A 23,957-nucleotide genomic window follows, 5' to 3' on the forward strand; every position below is an offset into this window, starting at 1 on the left:
ACCTGAGCCAACACAGGCATCCCCAGAGCTTTTCTTTTGTTGGATCCCAAACACCCAAATCTGCTCCCCAATCCCCCTGCTCAGAGCAACCCAACCACAGCCACAGCATGGAGGAGGTGCAGAACCTCCCCTCTGCTCCATCCCATCCCATCCCATCCCATCCCATCCCATCCCATCCCATCCCATCCCATCAAATCAATCCCATCCCATTCCATCAATCCCATCCCATCAATCCCATCCCATCCCATCCTATCAATCCCATCCCAATCCCAATCCCATCCCATTCCATCCCATCCTATCAATCCCATTCCATCCCATTCCATCCCATCCCCATCAATCCCATCCTATCAATCCCATCCCATTCTATCAATCCCATCCCATCCATCCCATCCCATCCCCATCAATCCCATCCTATCAATCCCATCCCATTCTATCAATCCCATCCCAATCCAAATCCCATCCCATCCCATCCCATCCATCCCATCCCATCCCCATCAATCCCATCCTATCAATCCCATCCCATCCCACCCAAACCCATCCCAATCCCATTCCCATCCCATCCCAATCCCAGCCCCACAGAATTCCAGGGCTGTGAGTGAAAACAGCTCCCTCCATCCAGCTGGTGATGCTGCACATTTAAAAATGGAAATTTAACAAGCACAGCACTGCTCTGAGGCATGCTGGACCCACGTAACACATCCTGGCTATTCTGGGAAACAGAACTGCAAAAAAAAAAATTAAAAAAAAAAAAAAAAAAAAAAAGGATTCATCCTTCTCCTCTCTGGATGATTCCAGAATTTTTAAGATGCTAAAGTCTAGAAGTCAAAGGATCTTGAAAAAATCATTATAAATAGCAAACACACACTTGGCTTCACAGATAACACAAACACTGATCCCATTAAACACATAATTGTCCCAGTTTGGTTTTTTTTCCCAAAAGCAGAGGTTTATCCCTGGAAATGTCTCCTGGACAGAGCAGTTCTGGCTGTTCCTCTGTGGTGCACGATGTTCACTCCTGGAGATTCAGTGCATTCCAGTTCCCTGTCAGTCAGGTGTTCTTCCTCCTTTCCCCTTGGAAAAGGAAAATTCCTAAACTTTGTTACCTGAAAAAAAAAATCCCTGGGTGAAAGACAGCACAGGTGAGGAGAGCAGAGGGGCAGGTGGGGGAGACAGAGAGAATTTGGGCTGGATTTTCCCTCATTTACAGCCTGGAGCAGAACCTCAGGGTGCCACCCTGTTTTATTTTCCATTCTTCTCTTCTCTGGTGTAAGAGGGAATATGGCGAGCATCAGGGATAACCCATCTTACTTTCCATTTTATTTTCCATTCTTCTCTGGTGTAAGAGGGAACACCAGGAGCAGCAGGGATACCCCATCTTATTTCCATGTTATCTTCCATTTTTCTCTTCTCTCATGTAAGGGGGGTTTGGGGAGCATCAGGCATAACCCATCTCATTTTCCACTTTATTTTCCATTTTTCTTTTCTCTGGTGTAAGAGGGGACAGGGGGAGCAGCATGGATACCCCATGTCATTTTCAGTTTTTCTCTGCTGTAAGAGGGGACACGGGGAACAGCAGGGATACTCCATCTTATTTTCCATTTTTCTCTTCTCTGGTGTAAGAGGGCCATTTTATTTTCCGTTTTTCTCTTCTCTGGTGTAAGAGGGGACACAGGGAGCAGCAGGGATAACCCATCTTACTTTCCATTTTATTTTCCATTCTTCTCTGGTGTGAGAGGGAACACCAGGAGTAGCAGGGATAACCCATCTCATTTTCCATTTTTCTCTTCTCTCGTGTACGGGGGGTTCGGGGAACAGCAGGGATAACCCATTTTATTTTCCATTTCATTTTCCATGTTTCTCTTCTCTGCTGTAAGAGGGGGACACGGGGAGCAGCAAGGATAACCCATTTTATTTTCCATTTCATTTTCCATGTTTCTCTTCTCTGCTGTAAGAGGGGGACACGGGGAGCAGCAAGGATAACCCATTTTGTTTTCCATTTCATTTTCCATGTTTCTCTTCTCTGCTGTAAGAGGGGACATGGGGAGCAGCAAGGATAACCCATTTTATTTTCCATTCCATTTTCCATGTTCCTCTTCTCTGCTGTAAGGGGGACACGGGGAGCAGCAGGGATTTCCCATCCCCAGGTGGTGCTGGATTTCCCAATGGCTTGAGGCAGAGCAGAGGAGCAGAGGCTGCCGGAGCCGCTCGGGGAATCTGTCCAGGAGTGCCAGCAGATGCTCTGGGTGGGTTTTTGGCTGGCCCAGGTGTGTGCTAGCCCCCCAGTTTCCTCCTGGGCTGCCTCCTGCGGGCTTTCAGGATGCTATAGTTGGCGTAGCGCGTGTGCTGCTCCGACAGCAGCGGCACGTAGAACGCGCGCAGCAGCCGCGAGGACCTGGGGGAGCAGAGGGAAAAGGGAAAATAAATCATCCCTCAGTGCCCAACCCTCTCCTCTTGGTGCCACCAGAGCTGGCTGGCACGGGTTTAAGAGCCCAAGCTTGTGATCTCTGGAAAAACCCCTTCAAGAAATCTCTTCGAAAATCCCTTCGCCCGGGATTTTTCTCCTGGGAGGCTGAGAAGCCTCAGAGAAAAAGGAAAACAATTTTAGCTATTTATTTTTTCATCTATTTATTTTTATCTTTTTAAAAAATCTATTTATTTTATCTATTTTATCTTTTACCTATTTATTTTTTTTTAATTTAACAATTTTATCTCATTTGTGGAATGTGTCTGGAGATTGTTCACCCACAGGCGATTGTTTCACTGGATTCTGCTGTGAGTTGTTTTCACTCATTGCCCAATCAGGGCCAAGCTGTGTCAGGACTCTGGAGAGAGTCACAAATTTTCATTATTACCTTTTTAGCATTCTGTAAGAATCCTTTCTGTATTACTTAGTTATTTATGAGAGGAACAGCAGATTTCTCTTTCCAAACCAGCGGTGGGGCTGCTGGTGGGTAAAACCAGCACTGGGAGATAAAAGAAACAACAGGAAGGATTCCACTGATTGATGAATGGAAAGATATTTGCTTTTACAAATAAACTTTAGTGTTTGCTGATAAATGAAATTAGACATTGAAAGATGAAAGAAACAATGGGGAAGGAAAACCCCTAAATTCCATAAGAATTACAAATTAAAATGGAGGGTTATATATTAGAGGGAAATCTTAGTATAGTATTATTTTATACAATATAGTATCATAAAATAATAAATGAGCCTTCTGAGAACATGGAGTCAGACTCATCACTCCTTCCTTATCTGGGGGCAACACAAATCCAACACAACCTCGTGCCCACCGTCCATTCCCAGCAGGACTGAGGGGGAGAGAGGGCAGGGAGGAAATTCCTGAGAGTAATTATGAAGTATTGAAATTACTGAAAGAAATTAAATTGAACCGTAATCATTGAAAGACATGAAATCCCAGACATCAGCAGCCAGGGGGTCTTGGGGGTCATACAGCCCTGTCCTTTGGGGCGCTGTGAAGGTGAAGGGGTCGTTTCCCCCCTGGCATCTCCTCTTTTCTGTCCCATCTTTTCTATCCCATCCCTTTTCCCCCACGCCTCTCTGAGGAGCAAAAAGCAGCTGCGATGGGCACTGGCATTTTGCAGTTTGGCTCCTGAGCCGATCTTCTGTGGAAATATTGAATTACAGAGCGCTGGGCAGCTCTCAAAGCCACACTGAGCCATGCCCTGCCAGGGCTGGGAGCTGGCATTTCACAGCCTTCCAAAAACGGGACCAGTGGAGCACGGAGGGCTTAATGATGTCTGGGTGAAATTAGCACCTTTGATTGGGTTGCTAATTGCTGCAGCAGTGCTGGCTGAGGGCATTGCGAATGGATGTATTCTCTCATTAATGGTACAGTCTGGGTTTCAGTGTGAGGTGGACAAACAAAACCTCCTTCAGCAGCAGCTCTGAGCTTTGTGAGGCTTCAAAAACCTGAGCAACTCATTGAAACCGGGGCTGAGGCAGAGCTTTGCTCCCTCAGCACCGCAGCTTCTCTTTTTGTGTCTTTGAGATCACCTGGATGGGAAAACATCAACCCTTGCCAGCCACAGAAATGCTGGAAAAGCAGCAGCAGCAGCTCTCAGACTGGGATTGCTGAGAGCTCAGGGATGGCACAGCCCTGCTGCTCACTTCACCCCAGCTCTGCTGCTCTGCACACCCAATTCTGGCGATTTTTTTATTTTTCCCCAGCAGAAAGACAAATTGTGTTTTGTTTGCCTGCACTGGAGATCTTTCAAAAGCGCAGCAGAAAAACAAAGGCAGGAACTGCCACTGGGAGCTGCGTGTCCCCAGGGGCTGCCGAGGCTCTGGCTGGGCTCAGCTGGCACCAGCAGCTCCTGCACCCTCCCAGCTCAGACACAGGGGACCTTCACCTCCTGTCACCTCCCTGTGGCAGCTCAGCCACCCCAGACAGCAGATGGCACATGCAAGGGGCTGGCTGACAGATGACAGGGAATATATTTAATGTTCTATTTGCATTTGCTGCTAAATTTGTCCCCCAGAGATGGAGCCTGGATCAGCACTCGGCTCCCAGCAGCAGGGCTGAGCAGGGGATGCTTTTCCAGGGATTTGGGGCTCTGAAAAAGGCACTGCTGCAGGACTGAGCAGCTCCCAGAGCTGGAAGCACAGGGAGCCTTGGAGCTAAGCCTGTGTCCGCCTGAATTTCAGGAGAAACAGCTCAAAAACTGCTCCAGCAGCACCAGAGGGAGCTGCTGTGGGATGGAAGGAAATCCCAAGTGAAGATGCTGCAGATGTTCCCAAATTGCCACACTAACATGGACTGGCAGCACTTGGAGCCTGCAGTGGTGAGAGATCCCCCCAGAAGTGCATTTTGTAACCTGAGTTTGGTGAGAGCAGAGCTCAGAGAGAGGCAGGAGCAGAGCAGGGAATGGCAGGAGGAGGCTGAACTCTGCCACGGAGCCACCTGGGCAGGTCCCAGTGCCACCTGGGCAGGTCCCAGTGCCACCTGGGCAGGTTCCAGAGCCACAGGGGCAGGCCCCAGTCACAGGGACAGGTCCCAAAGCCACCTGGGCAGGTTCCAGTCACAGGGACAGGTGCCAGTGCCACCTGGGAAGGTCCCAATGCCACCTGGGCGGGTCCCAGCGCCTCCCAGCCACAAGAAGCTCATGATCAAAGCTCTCTGCAAGCCCTTCAATGTTTGCACTTCCTCTGGAGGTGAAGTTCTGTACCAACACACACATTTCAGAGGTAATTCAGCCACTTTAAAAACAAAACTATAGAAAACAACTCAAGGAAAACACCATTAAAGGGAACAAGACAGCCTCTTATCAAAGCAGGGGAATGCTATGCTCCAGCAAGGTGACCCAATCATTAATTTTGCACTGCCAATTTTAGGTTTTTTTGATGGAAAACCCAAGTGTTTGGAGCAAGCAGACAGCTCAGCCCTAAAGAGCTGGAAAATATGTGCTCCTCAGAGGGGAGCTGTGATATATTTCCCCTTTTCTGTGCCAGATTCGGAGCATTCAGCCAGTATAGAATTAAATGGACCTTGGCAAAGCAGCTTCCTGAGGAGCATAATTAGCTGGTGGCTCGGAGTGCTCTCTAATTCAATTAGCAGCACCATTTATCAGAGCCAGCTGAGATTTACATTTGCACTCGCTGACGTCAATGGGAGACTCGCAGCGAGCCCCAGAGCCTCCAGTGCAGCAGGACTGAACCGAGCTGCTGGGGTCACTCATTTCACTGATTTCATTGATTTTCACACAAGAGCTGCACTTTGGGCTGAGCTGGGGAGGTGCTTGATGCGTTTGGGGTTTGTTTTTTTGCCCCTTGCTCTGCGACCACAGAGCTGCCAACCTGAAACCTCAACTCAGCTCCAGAGATCGAGCAGGCGAGATAAAGCAGCTGTGAGAACACAGAAATGTGGCTTTAAAGCAGAAATGCACATTTAAGGGCAAATCCTCTGCACAAGGAGAGCCTTTGATGCCTCAACTGCCTCATTAATAAAATTCATTGGCCACCTCCTTCGTGCCCCAGTGTAGCAGCAGGTTCTCCTGGAAAATGCAGCTCAGGGAAGACCTTGCCAAGGAAAGCTGTTTGTGTCAGAGCCCTCCTGGGAGCTGCTCAAACACCCCCATCCCTGCCCTGCTCTTCCCTGCAGGAAGCAATCGGGTCTCTCATGGAAAACAGGAGGGCACTGAACTCTGGGTTGGTTTTCCCCAGAGGTTTTTCCAGTCTCTGTCCTGGGGTGACACCTTCAGGAGCTCTGAAGGGCTAAATCACATCCTTGTACAGCTGACACAAACGCATTCCTGCGTTTGCAGGAATGTGGGAGCATCACTCCCAGCTGGACAGCCCTGATCCCACTCCCTGAGAGCCTGGAGGAGAGCAAATCCCAGCCTCTGCCTCTCACAGACGCTGCAGCAAGGTGCTCGGTGCAGAACAGCTCCAGCAGGGATCTCCCCCATGGATTTTCTGCTGCCTAACCAAGGTGTGGCCCTGCTGACTGCCTCCTCTCCCTGCCAGCTTCCAGAACATTCCTCAGAGCTCATCCCCTCTGATGATTTATGCCTGTTTTGCATTTAGCTGGGACAGAACAGAGTGAAAAGTGGCCTAGGAGGAGGTGACATCCACCTCACTTCTCTGGAAAGCAACCCCAAAAAACATTGCTTCAGCAGGAAGCTTTATAAAGAAATTGTTTATTTCTTTATAAAAATACTCCTCACCACCCTCCTCACAGAGTTTCGCCCTCTAAAGCAACTTAGGTCATGCATTTTGCAAGCAGGAGTTGGACAAAGGCTCCATTTTGCTGGGAACTGCATTTCAAGCTGGCATTTGCCCATGGATCTCTCTCCCCTGCCCTCTTTTACAACCAGAAATCCCAGAGTGCCCCCACCCCTCCCTCTCCAAAGTGCAAATCCTACCTGGAAGCATCAAGGAATGGCTTGTAGGCAATGGTGACCCACTCCTCTCGGTGGGAGGAGTACCTGGGCTCCCTGGGGCTCTCTGCTGCTGTGTCCAGGTCCACCAGGTAGTGGCATTTGGAGATGTCCATCTGCGGGGACAGACAGAGCTGCCTTTATGTCCTGTGGCTTTGGTTCTGTGCACAACTCATTTTGTGGGGGAATCCAGCAGGAGACCACAAAAATACTGATGAGGTGGGAAGGCTTTGATTCCATCTCCATCTCATGCACCTAATTCAAGTTTTACACAGGAAAATGCTTTTCCAAGTGGGATTATCAGAAATCTCAACTATCTGCTTTAAAACCAGTCAATTTTTAAATCAGTGGAGTTTACTGGTGAAAGATGAAGAGGATTTTAAAGTGATGCAATTCTGGTGACCCATACATACATATGTATAGATGAATGTATAATTAATAATTAATTAATGGTGACCAGCAGAACTTATTCCTCCCCCTGCAGCAACAACACCCAAACTTCCCAAGGACAAACTTCCCAATAAATCGTGTTACCTGCAGGACACAGGTAACGTAATTTGAAGGTTTTCAAGCAAAACCTTTGTGGGGGAATCCTGCAGGAGACCACACTATGAAACCTCCTCCTTCCTGCTGGGAATCCTGTGTCTTACCCTGCCTTACTCCCTAAAACTCTTCCTTGAGGGATCTCAGCTCACTCTCCCTTGAAATTTTACTGCCAACTTCCTTGGCCATGCTTGACATCCCTTTTCTGAAGCACCTTTGGGGCTTGATGTAACAATTTAGGCTGGAAACAATTTAATTAGGTGGATAGCAGATGGCTCTGTGGCATCACAGCAGAGTGGCAAATGAAATTACACCACAGGAAACGCAGCTGAGGATGCTGAATCCACTTTGTGCTCGGTGTGAGAGGAACATTCCAGGCACTGGGAGAGGCTCTGGCTCATTAGCACAAGGACTCCCAAACCACTAACCAAGTTTTTCTGGAAGTGATGTGGAGTCATTCAGAGAAAGACAAGTTGCTGCCTCAAGAACCTCACTTGTCTCATCCTAAATGCTGCCCTGACTCCAAATTCCAGGTGCAAGCCACGTTTCCCTTGTATTTTCACTTTACAATGAAGCCAAGGATGATATTCCTCCTGCTCTGCAGCACCTCTGCATTGATTTGGGGATTTACACAAGACCTGGGTGATGCCCAGACCTTGAAATGAAAGAAAGGAACGAGTTCTGCTGAACAAAGCTGTGAGGGATTTCTAAATTACATCCTCTCCTCTTCTGTTCCCCTTTCGTTTTCCTCCTCCCACTCTTTCTTTATTTGATACCACTGCTCTGCCAAGTGGAGGAGAGCTGAGCTGGATCCCATCCTGGCTGACAGGAGTGGGAACACCCAGAGCTGGGGCTAAGGGCACATCTGCTGCTGCCACGGGGTCTGGAGAGTGCTGGAAGTGAAGAGAAAATGCTTAAAAACCCTTTTCACTGAAGGCAGCTGCTGTTAGCAGCTTTCAGCCCAATCTGCTGGTCCTGCCTGGATGTATCTTGAGAAGAAATAATATTCCTTATCTGTTTCTTGGCACTTTCAGAGACAAATGCACCTCCCCAGCTGGGCAAGTGCAAGGTAAGTGCAGCTCGATGTGATTAAGGAAAGAGAGATTGCAAAGCAAGATCAAATCACTCTTCCCCCAGTGTCTCATAGCAACAGGAACACTGAGGTTCCCTCTTCCATTTCCAAGCAGAGCAGTAATAGATACTCACACCTGAAACAGGGAGATCACAGCCATTAATGCCTTTATCCATGGCTCACATAATCCTCCGAATAATTTGTTTTCTCCCCTTTAAATGACCAACAGCCTTGTGCTATTGAGATTTATCCCCTCTCACAGTCCTGTCCAGGTCCTGCTAATTATTCTTCTACTTTTTAAAAAAAAAACTGAATATGCTCATACTCACTAAATATAGGGAAAGATCTTGATCTTTTGGTGTAATTAGCAGGTCAAAAGTAAGAGTTTTAAACCCCTGTTTAATTTCTGATTTCTCAAGTCCTAGGCCCTTGAGCTTGCATGAGAAAGAACAAAGTTGTAGGGTGACATTAAGGAGCAAGCATGAAACAAAAATGTGTTTTGCTCTATTAGTCACAGGCTGGAGCAGCCAGCTGTCTGTGCTAAAAATATGCCCCAGTTAAAGATTTCATAAATTAAATGCACTGCAGCAGACAGCTCCTCTCAGGTGGGAACACGCCTCCTTCCCATTTCCAGTAACTGCATAATCAGCCTCAAAATAAGAATTTTAACCCACAAGACTGCCAAGATTGAACCTGTCAGTTCAGCAATAATTTTAAGACATTCCTATCTGTGTTTTGTTTAGTTCAACCAGGAAATAAATCAATAATTCCAATACACATTATCTTAGCAGATTCCCACTAATGCAATTAAGTTCCAAATTAAGTTCCTCCTCCTCAGTTGAAAATATGATGAATAGTTTCATATTTAAAAAGAAATAAAAGAGGAAATTTTCAATTCCTGCTCAGTGACAAATATTTTCTGTGGGGGACTTCAAATTACTCATTCCTGTGATCACATTAACACACTACACTAAACCCCAAACTGCAATCATTAGGAATTCTTACTTCTGCTGCTTCTTTTGTTATCATTATGTCTTCAAACTGGCAGATGAAAGGCAAACAGAAGCCACTCACAAGAATGGGGAGACTTCCAAGTGCTGCAGAGGGACCAATTTTGCTTTGGAACTCCCCAGGAAGCAGAAATGGGGAGAGGCATTGCAATAATTTAAATTATCCAGCAGAAATGGGGAGATCCACTGTGAGGCATTGCAATAATTTCAATTACCCAGCAGAAATGGGGAGATCCACTGTGAGGCATTGCAATAATTTCAATTACCCAGCAGAAATGGGGAGATCCACTGTGAGGCATTGCAATAATTTCAATTACCCAGCAGAAATGGGGAGATCCACTGTGAGGCATTGCAATAATTTCAATTACCCAGCAGAAATGGGGAGATCCACTGTGAGGCATTGCAATAATTTCAATTACCCAGCAGAAATGGGGAGATCCACTGTGAGGCATTGCAATAATTTCAATTATCCAGCGAGGTAAGGGAAAGGAAGCTGGAACAAATCCTTACATATCGAGAGGGCTCCTCCTTGTTCTGGTCGTTCATGTCTGCAGGAATGATCCTGGTGGCCAAGGGCCCCTTGGCAAAGGGTTTGGGCAGCTGGCCCCGGAATTCTGACAGGATGAACTGGAGCTGCCAGCTGCAGAGAGCAGGGAGAGCATTGTGTGAGAGCCCCAAAACCAGAACCAAGGACTCCATTCCCAGAAACACCAGGGATTCCCAGGAACTTATGGCCAAAGTGATCAAAAACCTTCAGAATCCTTTAGTTGGGTACTTTTGAGCACCAGAACCAGAACCAAGGACTCCATCCCCAGGAACATCAAGGATTCTCAGGAACTTGTGGCCATTGTGCTCATCAGAACCCTTCAGAATCCTTTAGTTGGGTACTTTTGAGTACAAAAACCAGAACCAAGGACACCATCCCCAGGCACAGCAAGGATTCCCAAGAACTTGTGGCCAACATGATGATGAAAAACCTTCAGAATCCTTTATTTGGGTACTTTTGAGCACCAGAACCAAGGAGACCATCCCCAGGTGATCCCCAGGAACTTGTGGTCAATGTGCTGACCAAAAACCTTCAAAATCTTTAATTTGGGTATTTTTGAGCGCCAAAACCAGGCACACCAGAGACTCCCAGGAACTTGTGGCCAGTTTTTCTGATGAAAAACCTTCAGAATCCTTTATCTGGGTACTTTAACACTGTTTATGACACTGCTGGTGACAGCAGCGTCCCTGAGGGTTCCCCACACCCATGACTGTGCCCCTCGTTATCCACCTGCCCTAATTGCCCCTTTCCCAGGGCAGCACTCACTTGTCTGGCAGCAGGAAGCTGCTGGGGAACCTGTGCCACTCCTTCCCCACACAGACATGGACTGGCCTCCCCTCGGGCACCGTGTGGATGCTGGGGTCAGTGGCAATCCTGTGGAATTCAGGGTACAGGTCCAGGGGCCCGTGGTAGCCTGTGCGAGGCAGAAAACCATCATTAAGCTTAGAGGGGTATTTAATTAAAGCCTACAAAAGTTGTTTCATGTATAATTTTTTTAACTGGTAACTCAGTGAATAAATGAACTGGTTTATGCTAAGAAGTGGCTGCATTCAAAGCTTCCCCTCTTACCAATTTTATTCACATTTCCCTGCCTGTCAATGGCCACCAAAACCCCCAAAAAATACTGATGAGGTGGGAAGGCTTTGATTCCATCTCCATTAAGGACTCATGCTCCTAATTCACATTTTACACAGGAAAATGCTTTTCCAAGTGGGATTATCAGAAATCTCAACTATCTGCTTTAAAACCAGTCAGGTTTTACATCAGTGGAGTTTACTGGTGAAAGGTGAAGAGGATTTTTAAGTGATGCAATTCTGGTGACCCATTCATACATATATATATAGACGAATGTATAATTAATAATTAATTAATGGTGACCAGCAGAACTTATTCCTTCCTCTGCAGCAACAACACCCAAACTTCTCAAGGACAAACTTCTCAACAAATTGTGTTACCTGCAGGACACAGGTAGCGTAATTTGAAGGTTTTCAAGCGAAACCTTTGTGGGGGAATCCAGCAGGAGACCACACTATGAAACCTCCTCCTTCCTGCTGGGAATCCTGTGTCTTACCTGCCTTCAAACTCTTCCTTGAGGGATCTCAGCTCACTCTCCCACGAAATTTTACTGCCAACTCCCTTTTCTACAGCACAGCTTTTGCAGCCCTGAGCCCAAGAGCCAGGAGGGCAGAGGGCAAATGTGGAATACCAACCTTTGAATAAGGCAACAGAGCGTGAGAGTGACAAAAGGCCAAAGAGGAGGACAGTCCCCAGGGCCAGCCAGTTGGAGGACACTGTGTAGTGCTCCAGGCGGTAGCGCTGGAAGATGAAGTGGTAACATTTCTCAGGGAAGAGATTAAAAAAAAAAGAGAGACAATGCGAAGTTACTCCAACTCTGATCCATTCAGCAAAATTCACATTTTTCATAAAGCTCTTACAACACTGTGTCCCCCACCAGATTTTTAAATTCAGAGCCATCAAAATGCACAGAAACTCATAGGGTTTGGTCATATTTAAGTGATAATTTGGGGTATTTCAGTGTTTTTATGCTTCCTAGGAAAGGCTCTGGACCTAAAGTGCTCTCTCAAGGGTTCCAGTTTGGTTGCTCCCAGGTGAACCAGGGGCAAGGGTCCCTTTCAGAAGTTCCCTGCACACTCACCTGATTTTCCATGCTGGACTGAACTCCTGCCTAACACAAGCTCCATGACCCAGATTTCCAGAGTGACCTCTGCTTGTTTACCCTGCCTGCACAAACCACAGCTTTGAAGTGAACAAAACACCACAGAGCACATTCTGCGTCCAGCTTTGAACGCAAGTCACTCTCTGCAACTCATAAAAGAAAAACTGATAAAAGAAAAACTGATAAAAAGAAAAATTTATAAAAGAAAAATTGATAAAAAGAAAAACTGATAAAAAGAACAACTGATAAAAAGAAAAACTGATAAAAGAAAAGTCCTTTAGGTTTGGTTTTTTCAATTAAAAAGCCATTCTGGAATAGCCAGGAGGAAATCCATCCAGTCCCTGCCTTGGTCCCTCCCTGCTGCTCTGCAGGAGTGGTTGTTCACTCCCTGCCCTCAGCTGCTTTCTGTTTCTCTTGTCCTGTTTGCATTTTTCTCATAACATCCACGTAGTTTGGAGGGGGACAGTGACAGTCTTGTCCTGCTGGTGGGCAATCAGTTCCAGATTCTCAGCTGGATGCTCCAGACTGGGCAAAATGTCATCAAACAGTGGCAAAATACGCAAGAAACGTACAGGGGGGAAAGTTTCCTCAAGTTACAATAAAAATAAATGAACATTGCTCTGTGATGTTCTGAGAGCACAGAGGAATTCTCAGTCAGAGCCAGAAAATTGGTGACATTCCAAGCTGGATCCTGTGTGGAGGCAAGGACTGGAACTCATCTGGGAGTGAAGGAGATCCAGAGTGGGAACAGCACCTGAGCAGGGGGAGGATGAGGGACTGAGGGTGGCAGGAATTGCAGGACAGAGCAGGAACAGCAGGGTGAGGCCAAACAGCTGGAACAGGCTCCAACAGGGACTCCTGGCTGCATTCCTGAGCCTTTCTAACAGCAGGAGATGAATAATTCTGAGCTTTGGGAAGGTTTATATCAGTCTCTATTAGTGCTTTGCTCTGTGAAGTGTTTCAAGTGATGTTTACTAAACATCCACGTTTTGGCTCTTCCAAACGTTCAGTGCAATTCCCAACATTTAAATGAGATCCTTTTGCTTTTTTTCAGCCCAGTGAGGGAGGGATTCCTTCTGAGACACATCAAAATGCATTTCCTACACACCCACATTCCTGCCCTTAGAGCTGAGCAGCCAAGGAGCCACAATTCCATCAGCAGGTCACTGAACCCTCAGGAATCTCTTGGATTTTGGGTGCTGTTGGCACTACAGCACCACAGCTCCAGAATTCCCATTTGGGACTGGAGAACAGCTCAAAGTCATAATGAAATAACAGCTGGGAAATATTCTCAGCTGTTTATTGAACACCACTGGAATTTACCTGAAGAGCAGAGAGAGCCACAGCACCAGAGAGACAGATGAGGGGGTAGATGGGGAAGAGGAATCTCTCTTCTTTGTGGGGCTGGCTGAAGAAAATCAGGATCCAGATGTACATGGGAGCCAGGGTCAGCCAGTAGGGACGGCCCAGGTTCTGAACTGGAAGAAACAAAACCTCAGCAAAGGAGAAATGCAGGAATTCCTTCTCTTGCACAATCCCCTCCCACACCCAAAGCCCACTCTGGAGACCCAAACACGCCCTGTCCTGAGCACCAGTGCTGCTGAAACCCAGGTAACACACCCCAAACAGCCAGCAGGGCGTTTTCCTCAGAGGATTTTTGCAAATTTCTATAATGCTAACAATTCCAATGGCCTTAGGAAGAGCAGAAGCAGAAAACAAGTATTAGTGGACCCAAAGCCCACTCTGGAGACCCAAACACGCCCTGTCCTGAGCACCAGTGCTGCTGAAACCCAGGTAACACACCCCAAACAGCCAGCAGGGCGTTTTCCTCAGAGGATTTTTGCAGATTCCAACAACACTGACAATTCCAACAGCCTTAGAAGAGCAAAAACAGAAAATAAGAGTTGGTGGATCCAAGAAGAGACAAATCCATCAGGAACTGCCAGGTGTGAGGAGGCAGACAGGAGTGCTGGGTTTCCTGCTGGGCATTGTGCACACCAAGATCAGAAAGGGCCTCCTCAGGAGCTGCCCTTCCCCTCCCAAATGGTTGTTTGGAGCCCGAGGTTTGCCCAACCTTCATTGCCTCATTACAAAAACAACACCGGGAGAGCTCTCCCAGGCGCCTCCTGCTTAACAGAGGAAATAACTGATTCAAAAATAACAACAATTACCCTGAATTTCAGTCACGCTGAGGACGGCTCTGCGCTGCCTGACAATTTTCAGTCCCTTTCCTACCCCTTGCTACTCCCAACAGCAGAGTTAAGCAATTAAGCCAGCGGCATTTCACAGACAATAAGAACAAAGCGCTTGGCAGAGTCGCTCCTGCTGTTCAGCACAAGAACACCAAGTGAACAGCAGGAAATCTTGCATTTACAGGAGCTCCTACTGAGCTTTTACTGCTTTCTGAGAGTTTGTCACTCGCAGCCAAGGAACAGACATAAGCAAACACCCCTGAACATACATTTTCATCGAGGATTGTGTTACTGTTTGTTGTAGTCAGTAAAAAAAACAGAGAGAGCACAGCACTGACTGGACTGATGAATCTGGAGGCTGCTGCTGAGCCCTGATGAATTTTCCTCAGGAAAACAGCAGAAAGGAATTTACACTTCCCCTCTGGAGTCACTCACAAGTGTCATGTGTTCAAACTGATGTCATTTTATTCAAGAAAAAGCCCAGTGTGAAGTAGGGAATATTCTGGTTCCTCTTTTTTTGTTTTGTTTTTTTTTAACTCTCATATATCCACACCCACAGGGACACTGCCCAGAGCAGGGCTCACTCCTGGCAGCTGAAAAACCCAGAGTGCCCAGAACAGCCCAGCCTCAACCCCAAAAGGTTTCTACCCATTTCCAGCTGCAGACAAGATGGGAACAACACCAGGTTCAGCTTCTTCCCCCTTCAGGATTATTGACTGGGCCATTCCTGATGGATTACATGTCACGGTGAAGCTCAGGAACCACACACCTTGTCAGGCTCACTTTTTTAACACATTTTTCCTCTTGAGGTGGAGGCAAGGAACAATCCTGAACCCTAATGAGCTGCAGGAACTTTTCTGGTGCTCCAAAGGCTCTCCCTGCTCCCAGTTTCACTTTCAGCAGGGAAAAGCTGCTCTTAGGCAGGCAAACCCTGCACTCACCACGGAATTTCTGCAGCAGACACTCCATCAGACAGGTCAGAGGCAGCACCAGCAGGGCCAGCACAAAAACCACATTGAAATTCAGAAAGCCATTGATGAAATAGAAGTACCAGGGTTCTGTACCTAAAGGAAAGGAAAAAAGAGATTTGAAACTCAAGTATGAATGGATGGAGCAGCAGCTTTGGCCCTTCTCTGCCTGACACAGCCCACCAGAGTATCTCACACTCACACCTGCACAAGAAACTTCATTGTCTTCCTGCTCAGAAATTAATTTTTCTCCTTATTTTTAATCTGAAGGTGAAAAATAGTCAGTATTACAGCTGCTGCTCATGAACCCCAGAGCCAGCAGAACTCTGTGACACAGAGCTCACCCCTCCATTCAGCCGGAAAGCAGAAGTGGAAACTTCTAAAATTGGGAAATTTGACCCCAAATTCATCCTTTCTTTCTAACTGCAGAGGAGTCACACAAAACCACACAATGCCATGTAATTCTGGAGTGAGGACGTTCATTCTGGGTTGGCAGCAACAGAAAGGTACCAAAAAAGATTAAGAAGGGAAGGAGTTTGTATTCTCACTTCACCCCAACAAAGCCGCTGCCACTAAATGCTGGTTTTGGTCCCTCCTTTCACTCAGCACTATTTAAATGTCCCAAATTCAGCCTGTTCTGACACCAAGAGGAGCCAGGCAGCTCTGCCTCCACACTCGGGAGCTGGCTGCAAGCTCTGCAGGATGTAAACTGAAAGAAACTCCAGTCCAACTGTCATTTATTTAGACTCTGAACTCAGGATGCTTAAAGCCCTTAACAATGAGGAATGCCAGTTCCTCTCCACACATTTCCCACTCTCTCAGTGTGATTAGCTCAATCAGCCAGTAAATGACACGCGGGGGCTTTAATCACGGCACTGTTGTGACATGTGTCACATGCCACAGCAATTTCCTGCAATCAGAGCCACTTACATCGGGTCCGTGTTGAAATTAATCAGACAACTGAATAGCAGCAAGGAAAACCCGAGGGCTCTGCAGCTCCTGCAGCTAAAAAAAGGGGAGAAGCTGCACTGGGGGTGTCACAAACAGGGCACTGGAGTCACTGCCTGGCCAAGCAGCTTGGGTTTGTGCAGGAAAGCCTGAGTTATCAGCTCTGAAAGTAAACAGCAATTATAGAAATAAGTTCTGAATCTTTGAAGGGTAAGTCCAGGGACCATCCTGTCACCTTTGTGGCTGAGATGGGAAGCAAAGGGAATTCACCCTGAATTCACCTCTCCCTGCTCTGGTTTCAGATTTGGCAGCCTGGGGGTCAGGAGTGAAGGACATTTCATAAAACACAACTCCTCCCCAACCCAAACACAGCCCAGATAACACTGCTAATAAACAGAGCAGCTGCTCTGAAGCAAAGCTTTCACCAAAAAATAGCTGCTCGCTCACATTTTTTTGCAGTGTGACTGAATTGCCCAGAAAAAAAACAAGCACTGAGCCTCCCCTGCTTCTCCAATGAGGGATTTTCTTCTCTCTGAGAGGCTAAAAAAAAATAAAAAGGGAGGAAAAAAGAGAAGAGAACAGTGCACAGCAGGCAGAGAGCACCAGGCTGGCTCACTGGTGACGCAGCCATTCAGAGGCACTCAGGCTCAAAGCCTCCCAGGGCAAAAGGGATTTTATTCCTCTTATCCACACTGCTCAAGGTGAACTGCAGCCTCAAAAAGGAACAACCCCACTGCAGACAAGAAGTGCTGGCCCAGAACATCATCTTTGAAGAGGGAGGGACACTGAGAACTCTCCATGCTCAGGGGTTAATGGGAACGTGCTTGGAGAGAGGAGCTGGAGAATGTTCCTGCAAGGATGCACATGGCAGAGCTGGGCAGCTGTGGGATCCAGGACACAGACTGGGGAAAGCAGTGGGAAAGGAACACCCAGGCAGCTCCTGGCACGGTGGTTCCATGGGGAAAAGCAGCTGGAAGCTCTGTCAGACCCCAGTGAGAAAATGCTTTGAACTCTGAGGCCTGGGAACGGCCTCAGGAGCAATTGCAGAACTCAGGAGTGAATCAAATTTATCCACGCTGCACCCTGAGCACAGGAGTGGTGAGGGCAGCTCAGGCCAGAGCAGGGGAGCTGTAAAAGAGGTTTGGGACAAGGAGCCCCACCCTGGGCTGAAGGCTGAGTGCAGGAACTGCAGCTGGCAAGCAGAAACTAAGCTGCAATAATTTGGTCATGAGTCACAGCCCTCGCTCTGATTCAGTGCTGCTACAATGAACAGTCTGCTCCCTGAATTTCATTTATTCTCACTCTGCTCAAGGAGCAGGGCTCCACAGAGAAAGGAGGGACATGAGCAGCTCCAGCACCTTCCACCCAAGCTGAACAAAGCCTCCCAAAGTGGGAAAAACTCTGGTCACAAATTAAGTACACAAAAACACCCCAAAGCCTCAGAAACAGGGATTTACTCTTGGCAGCTGTTTTCCCTTGGCTGTAGAAACCAAATCACTCCAGGGAAATATTAATTGCACAGACAATATTTATGTAGAGGGAGCATATTGCTAAAGACAGAGGGAAAAAAATTAATTGAACCTTGTCTCACAAACACTGCAGTGCTTACACTGGAGATGATCTGGGCTGGTGACTCTGCCCCCATCATGTGAACGTTGGGAAATCCCAGCTTGCAGAGCCAAGAGGGATTGGCCAGCCTTTCATCTCCCCTGGCTGTGTTATTTTTCCCCAGTGTTTTGAAGCTCTCTAAACACACAGCGTTGTCCTGGCCACACTGCATTAAAGAGCAATTCCAGGCAGGCTCCTTTACTAGCCCGAGGATGTTGTGTGAACGTCACTGCGAATAAAACTCTTCAGGACAGACGGGTCCCTGGAGGCTTCTGCAAACAACTCATGCACCAGTGTGGAAAAGGTCAGGCACAAGGCCCTGCCAAAACCGATCAGAGACAGAGCCTGGAGCTCACTTACACAAAACTCCCAGCCCCACACTTCAGAGCCTTCCTGCAGAGGCCCAGAGCCCTGGCAGAGCAGCTGCTGCCCTGCTGTGCTAGGCACAAGTGACAAATCAGCACCACCCAGAACAGCCCCTCAACCCAACCAGCAGCGCCAGCTGCCAGAGAAAGCCCTGATGCTGCTGCTGCCAGTGCTGAGCCCTCCTCAACAGCTCCTCTGGCCTCACACAGAGCACAGAGATGCTGCAGGCATCCCCTGGGCTCTGCCAGCCCTTCTGAAGCCCTGCTAGGAATTAGTTTCCAGCTCTAGAAGTGCAGGATATGGCCAGAAAGCAGTCTGGATTCTGCACAGAGCACACAGATCCTGCAGGCATCCCCTGGGCTCTGCCAGCCCTTCTAAAGCCCTGCTAGAAATCAATTTCCAGCTCTAGAAGTGCAGGATACGGCCAGAAAGCAGTCTGGATTCTGCACAGAGCACAGAGATGCTGCAGGCATCCCCTGGGCTCCGCCAGCCCTTCTAAAGCCCTGCTAGAAATCAATTTCCAGCTCTGGAAGTGCAGGATATGGTCAGAAAGCAGTCTGGATTGTGCACAGAGCACACAGATCCTGCAGGCATCCCCTGGGCTCCGCCAGCCCTTCTAAAGCCCTGCTAGAAATCAATTTCCAGCTCTGGAAGTGCAGGATATGGCCAGAAAGCAGTCTGGATTGTGCACCATTCCTCACTTTCCCAAAGTTCTGCAGCCTGACTGCGAGGAGCAGCAGCCAGGAACGGATCCAAGCTGACAAACACACACGGGCCACTTGTGCCCAGGCAGTGAGACACCTCCTGGCAGCTTCACGGGAGTGGAAAGCGAACAAAAGCAGCGCAACTCCCAGCCTGGAGGAACCGGCAGCGCATTGCCAGCTCGACAGGGACATCCCGTGTCCAGAAGCTGCAGCTGCAGCCCTCGGAGCTGGCAGGAACAGAAGCTGGCAGCTGCTTTGGCTGTAGGGCACAAAAAGCACTGCCAGTCGAGGGCCAGGGCAGCCAGAAAAGCTCGGGCTGCCTCCCTGGCTCGTTATCCCAAACTCACCGTAGAGATCAGGCCCGTGGGGGGTGAAGACATTGTACAAAACGATGTTGAGAGGTGCCACCACCAGCTTGCCATAGTAATAGCTGTCCACCACCACCAAGGGCACCTGGGGGAAAGCAGATTTTGGTTAAAGTGCAGCAGCTGCAGCAGATTTTCCTAAAGGAACTCATTTCCTAAAGGAACTCATTCCTTGTGTTGCCATCCATTCCCTCTTTGTGCTGTGGCATGTCACAGTCACAGCCACATTTTATGAAAAATCCTTTTCTTTGGGATTTTTTTCCTCCTGAGAAGCTGAGAGGCCTCAGGGACAGAATGTAAACAATGGTTATCTGCTGCTGTGGAATGCAACAGGTGCATCTGGGATTGGTCTCGTGTGGTTGCTTCTAATTAATGGCCAATCACAGTCTCAGTCAGTCACAAACCTTTGTTATCATTCTTTCTTTTTCTATTCTTAGCCAGCCCTCTGATGAAATCCTTTCTTCTATTCTTTTAGTATAGTTTTATAATATATATCATAAAATAATAAACCAAGGCTTCTGAACCATGGAGTCAGATCCTCGTCTCTTCCCTCACCCTCAGACCCCTGTGAACACCAGCACAGTGGCAGGCACTCACCAAAAACAGGATCAAGGACACCACACACCAGTTCAGGAAACTTTTCCACCTCTTCTTCAGGATCAACAAGTCAAAGGCAATAGGAAGCCTGGAAGAGAGACCAGCTGTCAGCTGGAGGCTTTGAGAACCCCACTGCAGCTTCTGCTGCCCTTTCAAAGCAAGAGGCGGAACCACCACTCTGCTCTTACTCCAGATTCATCATCCAGCTCAGGATTTACCCAAATTAATGCCAGGAAATCTGCCCAACCTGAGCTGTTCAAAAGCCAGGAAGGCTGTAGCAAGGATCCAGGGCTAAGCTGGCAGCTCAGTGCCTGCTGGCTCTGCCCAGGCAGGTGCAGAGCAGCTGAGAAAGGGCAGCAAGTGCTCCTTACCCCAGAGCTGCGCTGAAGGGCCAGCCCAGCAGGGCTCCAGCAGCCACCCCCAGCACTGCCACCGAGGTCCTGTCCATGTACCAGCCCGTCATGGCCACCACCGTGGTGTACATGCAGAAGCTGCTGGGCAGGAAAGCTGCAACACAAGGGGATGAGAGGTCAGCACAGGCTCCCCACACTTCACACAATGCTGCTGCAGGTCTTGCAGTGGCTGGGAGAACAGGTACAGCCAGCCTGAGGGGACAGCACACAAAGGCAAAGTGCCAAAGCTCCTGCCTTAGAGCAAGGGCAGGCGGGCCAGGAGCCTGTGTAAAGGCACTGCAATACTAAAAACAGGAGGCAGCAACAGAAACAGGCCTGGGAATTGTAACACAGAGAACAAAAATGGAATCAATGCTTGTTCTGTCATGGGAATACAACAAAGAGCACCCAGAAATGTGATTTTCTTCTCTCTGAACCTTTGTCAGCACCAGTGCCAAGCCAACTCACCTGCAGAAGCACAGAACATGCCCGTGCTGAGCACCAGGAAGGCCAACATCAGCCTGCTCACGTGCAGCCCAAACTTCTTGCACACAGCCCTGGGGAAGCAGCAGAGAAACAGGTACCACAAAACAGCCCCAGGGCCAAATCAGCAGCACCGAGGCATGCAGAACCACAAACAACCCACGGAGCAGCCTGAGAGCTCTGAGCTGGGGCATCCCCAGCACTCAGCTGCTGCCTCTCCTGGGGTTTCAGACCCTGAGTTTCACCAGTACAAAACTCTGAGTGGGGGCTGGATTCTCCCAGCTGTGCTTGGGCAAATCTCAGGAGTGGTGGCTGCACTGCTGCACACTCCCATCCATCCCCTCACCCCTCACAAAACCCCACCATGCAAAAAAAGCCACAGCTCATCTCTTTAAACCAGAATGTGGATGAGAAGATATGTGTCAGTGCTCTGGTTTAACGAGATGAACTGTGGCTTCTGACAAACAAGAAACTCATGCAAGGTAGTGGATTAAAAATCAGGAATCAAGAGGCAGCAGGTAAAAATAAAAATCCAGTTGAAACAAGATAATTGCATGTTAGGGCTACTGATTTTAGTGGCTGTAAACAGCACTGGCAGAGAGATTCCAGACAGCAGCAATCAGTGTGTTCCAGTCAAACTCACTGGGATAAGCAAGCACAGCAGCAGAGTCTCCTCAGTCTGCAACACTCCCACCCTGCTTGCTGCCAGCAGTGAGGAAACGAGTGGAGTCAACAAAATGCTGGAGTAGAGGTGTGGGTGGGACATCTGGGAGTGCAATTTTGTCCCAATTGTGACATTCTGACCAGCATCCCAGTGAGTTATTATGAAAACTTGTATTTTCTCATCTACACACAAGCCTCAAAGCCTAATTCCTGTGGCAGGAGCTGTCCCTGGCACTCACACTGCTCCCACACACCCCCTGCAGACACTCTGACACTCACTTGTAGAAGTAGAGTTCACAAACACAGCTCAGGAAGGCCAGGAAGCATCGCAGGAAATAGAAGATGAGAACCTAGCAAACAAAGACAGAGTCTGAATGAGGCACAGGACACAAAATGGGCTTGTAAAACATCAGGGGAAACCCACAAACCCTTGGAAATCCTTCCAGGGAGGTCAATGTTTGTCAACAAACCAGTTTTACAAACATGAAGTGAATTTCAACCATGTTTTATAAAAATGAAGTGAATTTCAATCATGGTTTTTAACAATGAAGTCAATTTCAACACCAAACACAACGGCTATTTCACACACACTAAATGTACATTTCTTCCTCTCAAAAGCAGCTTCCACACACCAAATTTACCTTGTTGGTTTGCAGAACCCTGGCGTGGAACCAGGCTGGCAAGGCATGGAGCCACAGGTAAGCATAGGAGCGGATGGCGTAGGCAGGAGAGTACTCCCAGGTCTGAAACCCCTTCCCATAAATGAGGTAGTGTGTCTACAACAGAGATCAAATAAATAAATTAACTTGCAGCACACAAAGCAGAGAGTTTGCCACAAAGCAGAGTTTCCAGAGCAAAATATTTCTCATTGAAACAGAGGGATCAGCACAAGGTTATAAATAAATCTGCATTTGCACAAGCCAACTGGAAACTGAAACAGAGAGCACAAGGTCCTAAATAAAGGGGTATTTGCACATTGCCAATCCCAAGGGCAGGAAGGGACTCACCGGCTCCCAGTAGTTAAAGGTCTCATCACAATCTGAGATGTTGCTCAGCAGAGCTGCACAGAACCTGGCCGAGATCAGACACTTGAAAGCTGTTGATCCTTCAGGGGCCCAGACGTGCCCTGCTTTGCTCCCGGATGATCTAATCCAAAAGCGGGGCAGGTAAAAAAAAAAAAAATTACAAATATGCAGCAGGAAAACTCAGCTACAAGATCACGGGTGACAAGGTGACAGCGAGCAAAGGGCTGAGGGTGGCATTAGGGCAGGATGGGGATGCCAGTGCCCTCACAAGGTGACAGCGAGCAAAGGGCTGAGGGTGCATTAGGGCAGGAGGGATGGAGATGCCGGTCCCCTCACAAGGAAGCAGCAGCAGCCCCTCAGCACCGGGCCGGGGATGCTCCGGCACCGTCCCCACAGCACGGACCGCCCGTGTAAACCCCGGCACCGGCAGCCCCGGTAGCCTCAGCAGCCTCGGTGGTCCCGGTAGCCCCAGCAGCCCCGGTGGTCTCAGCAGCCCCGGTAGCCCCGGTGGTCTCAGCAGCTCCGGCAGCCCCGGTGGTCTCAGCAGCCCCGGCAGCCCCGCAGCGTCAGCAGCCCCGGCGGCCTCAGCAGCCTCCGTGGCCCCGGTACCCTCAGCAGCCCCGGTACCCTCAGCATCCCCGGCAGCCCCGCTCGGTCCCCGGCAGCACCCACTCGTTCCGCGCCTCCTCGCTGCCCGCGGGCTCGGGCCGCCGCCCCGCCGCGTCCCCGCCGCCCGCCCGCGGCCGCTGCCGGGCCCCCTTGGCGGCCATGCCGGCTACGGGCAGGCAGCGCCCGCCGCCCGCCGCGGCCCGGCCCGAGCAGCTGCGGCAGCGCGGCCGAAGCCGCCGCCGCCATCACGGGTGTGGGCAGCGCGCTCCCGGCGGGCGGCGGCACCGCCACGGGGACCGGGAGCGACACCGGCACCGACAGAGGGACAGGGACAGACAGAGGGACCGGGACCGACACAGGGACCGACAGACGGACCGGGACCGACACAGGGACTGACAGGGGGACCGGGACCGACAGACGGACAGGGACCGGGACCCACACAGGGACCGACACCGGCACCGGGACCCACACACGGACAGGGACAAACAGACGGACAGGGACCGCGACAGGGGGAGCGCTGCCCCGCACACCCAGGTCCATCACTCACCCGTGTCCGTCACCCATCTGGGTCCATCACCCACCCGGGTCCATCCCTCACCCCATCTCTGTCCCACACGCCCGGGTCCGAGCCAAGCCCCATCCCCGCGCTGCCCTGCCCGCCTTTTTGGGGAGGAAAGTGAGGGAATGGGGAACGCACTGATGGAGAATGTTATTTATTTGGTACCCGCTGTGATCAGGAGATGGGGAAAGGACAGCACGGAAAGGATATGGAGGGGTTGGAGCGCGTCCAGG

At 49.2% G+C, this 23,957-nt stretch overlaps 1 protein-coding gene across 1 annotated transcript; it reads right to left on the reverse strand.

Annotated features, from left to right (window-relative positions):
• Positions 1–783: 783 nt before the first annotated feature.
• Positions 784–23,411, reverse strand: ALG9 (ALG9 alpha-1,2-mannosyltransferase). The gene is given in 16 exon segments (XM_058819014.1): positions 784–2,392; positions 6,883–7,013; positions 10,033–10,162; positions 10,835–10,982; positions 11,779–11,908; positions 13,569–13,723; positions 15,379–15,501; positions 19,379–19,484; positions 19,994–20,081; positions 20,365–20,500; positions 20,854–20,942; positions 21,811–21,881; positions 22,173–22,307; positions 22,539–22,677; positions 23,229–23,360; positions 23,362–23,411. Coding segments are annotated over 16 exon segments (1,884 nt in total). The 3' UTR covers positions 784–2,271.
• Between the last annotated feature and the right edge of the window lie 546 nt (positions 23,412–23,957).

Source organism: Ammospiza caudacuta, chromosome 23, assembly GCF_027887145.1.
Source record: "Ammospiza caudacuta isolate bAmmCau1 chromosome 23, bAmmCau1.pri, whole genome shotgun sequence".
NCBI lineage: Eukaryota > Metazoa > Chordata > Aves > Passeriformes > Passerellidae > Ammospiza > Ammospiza caudacuta.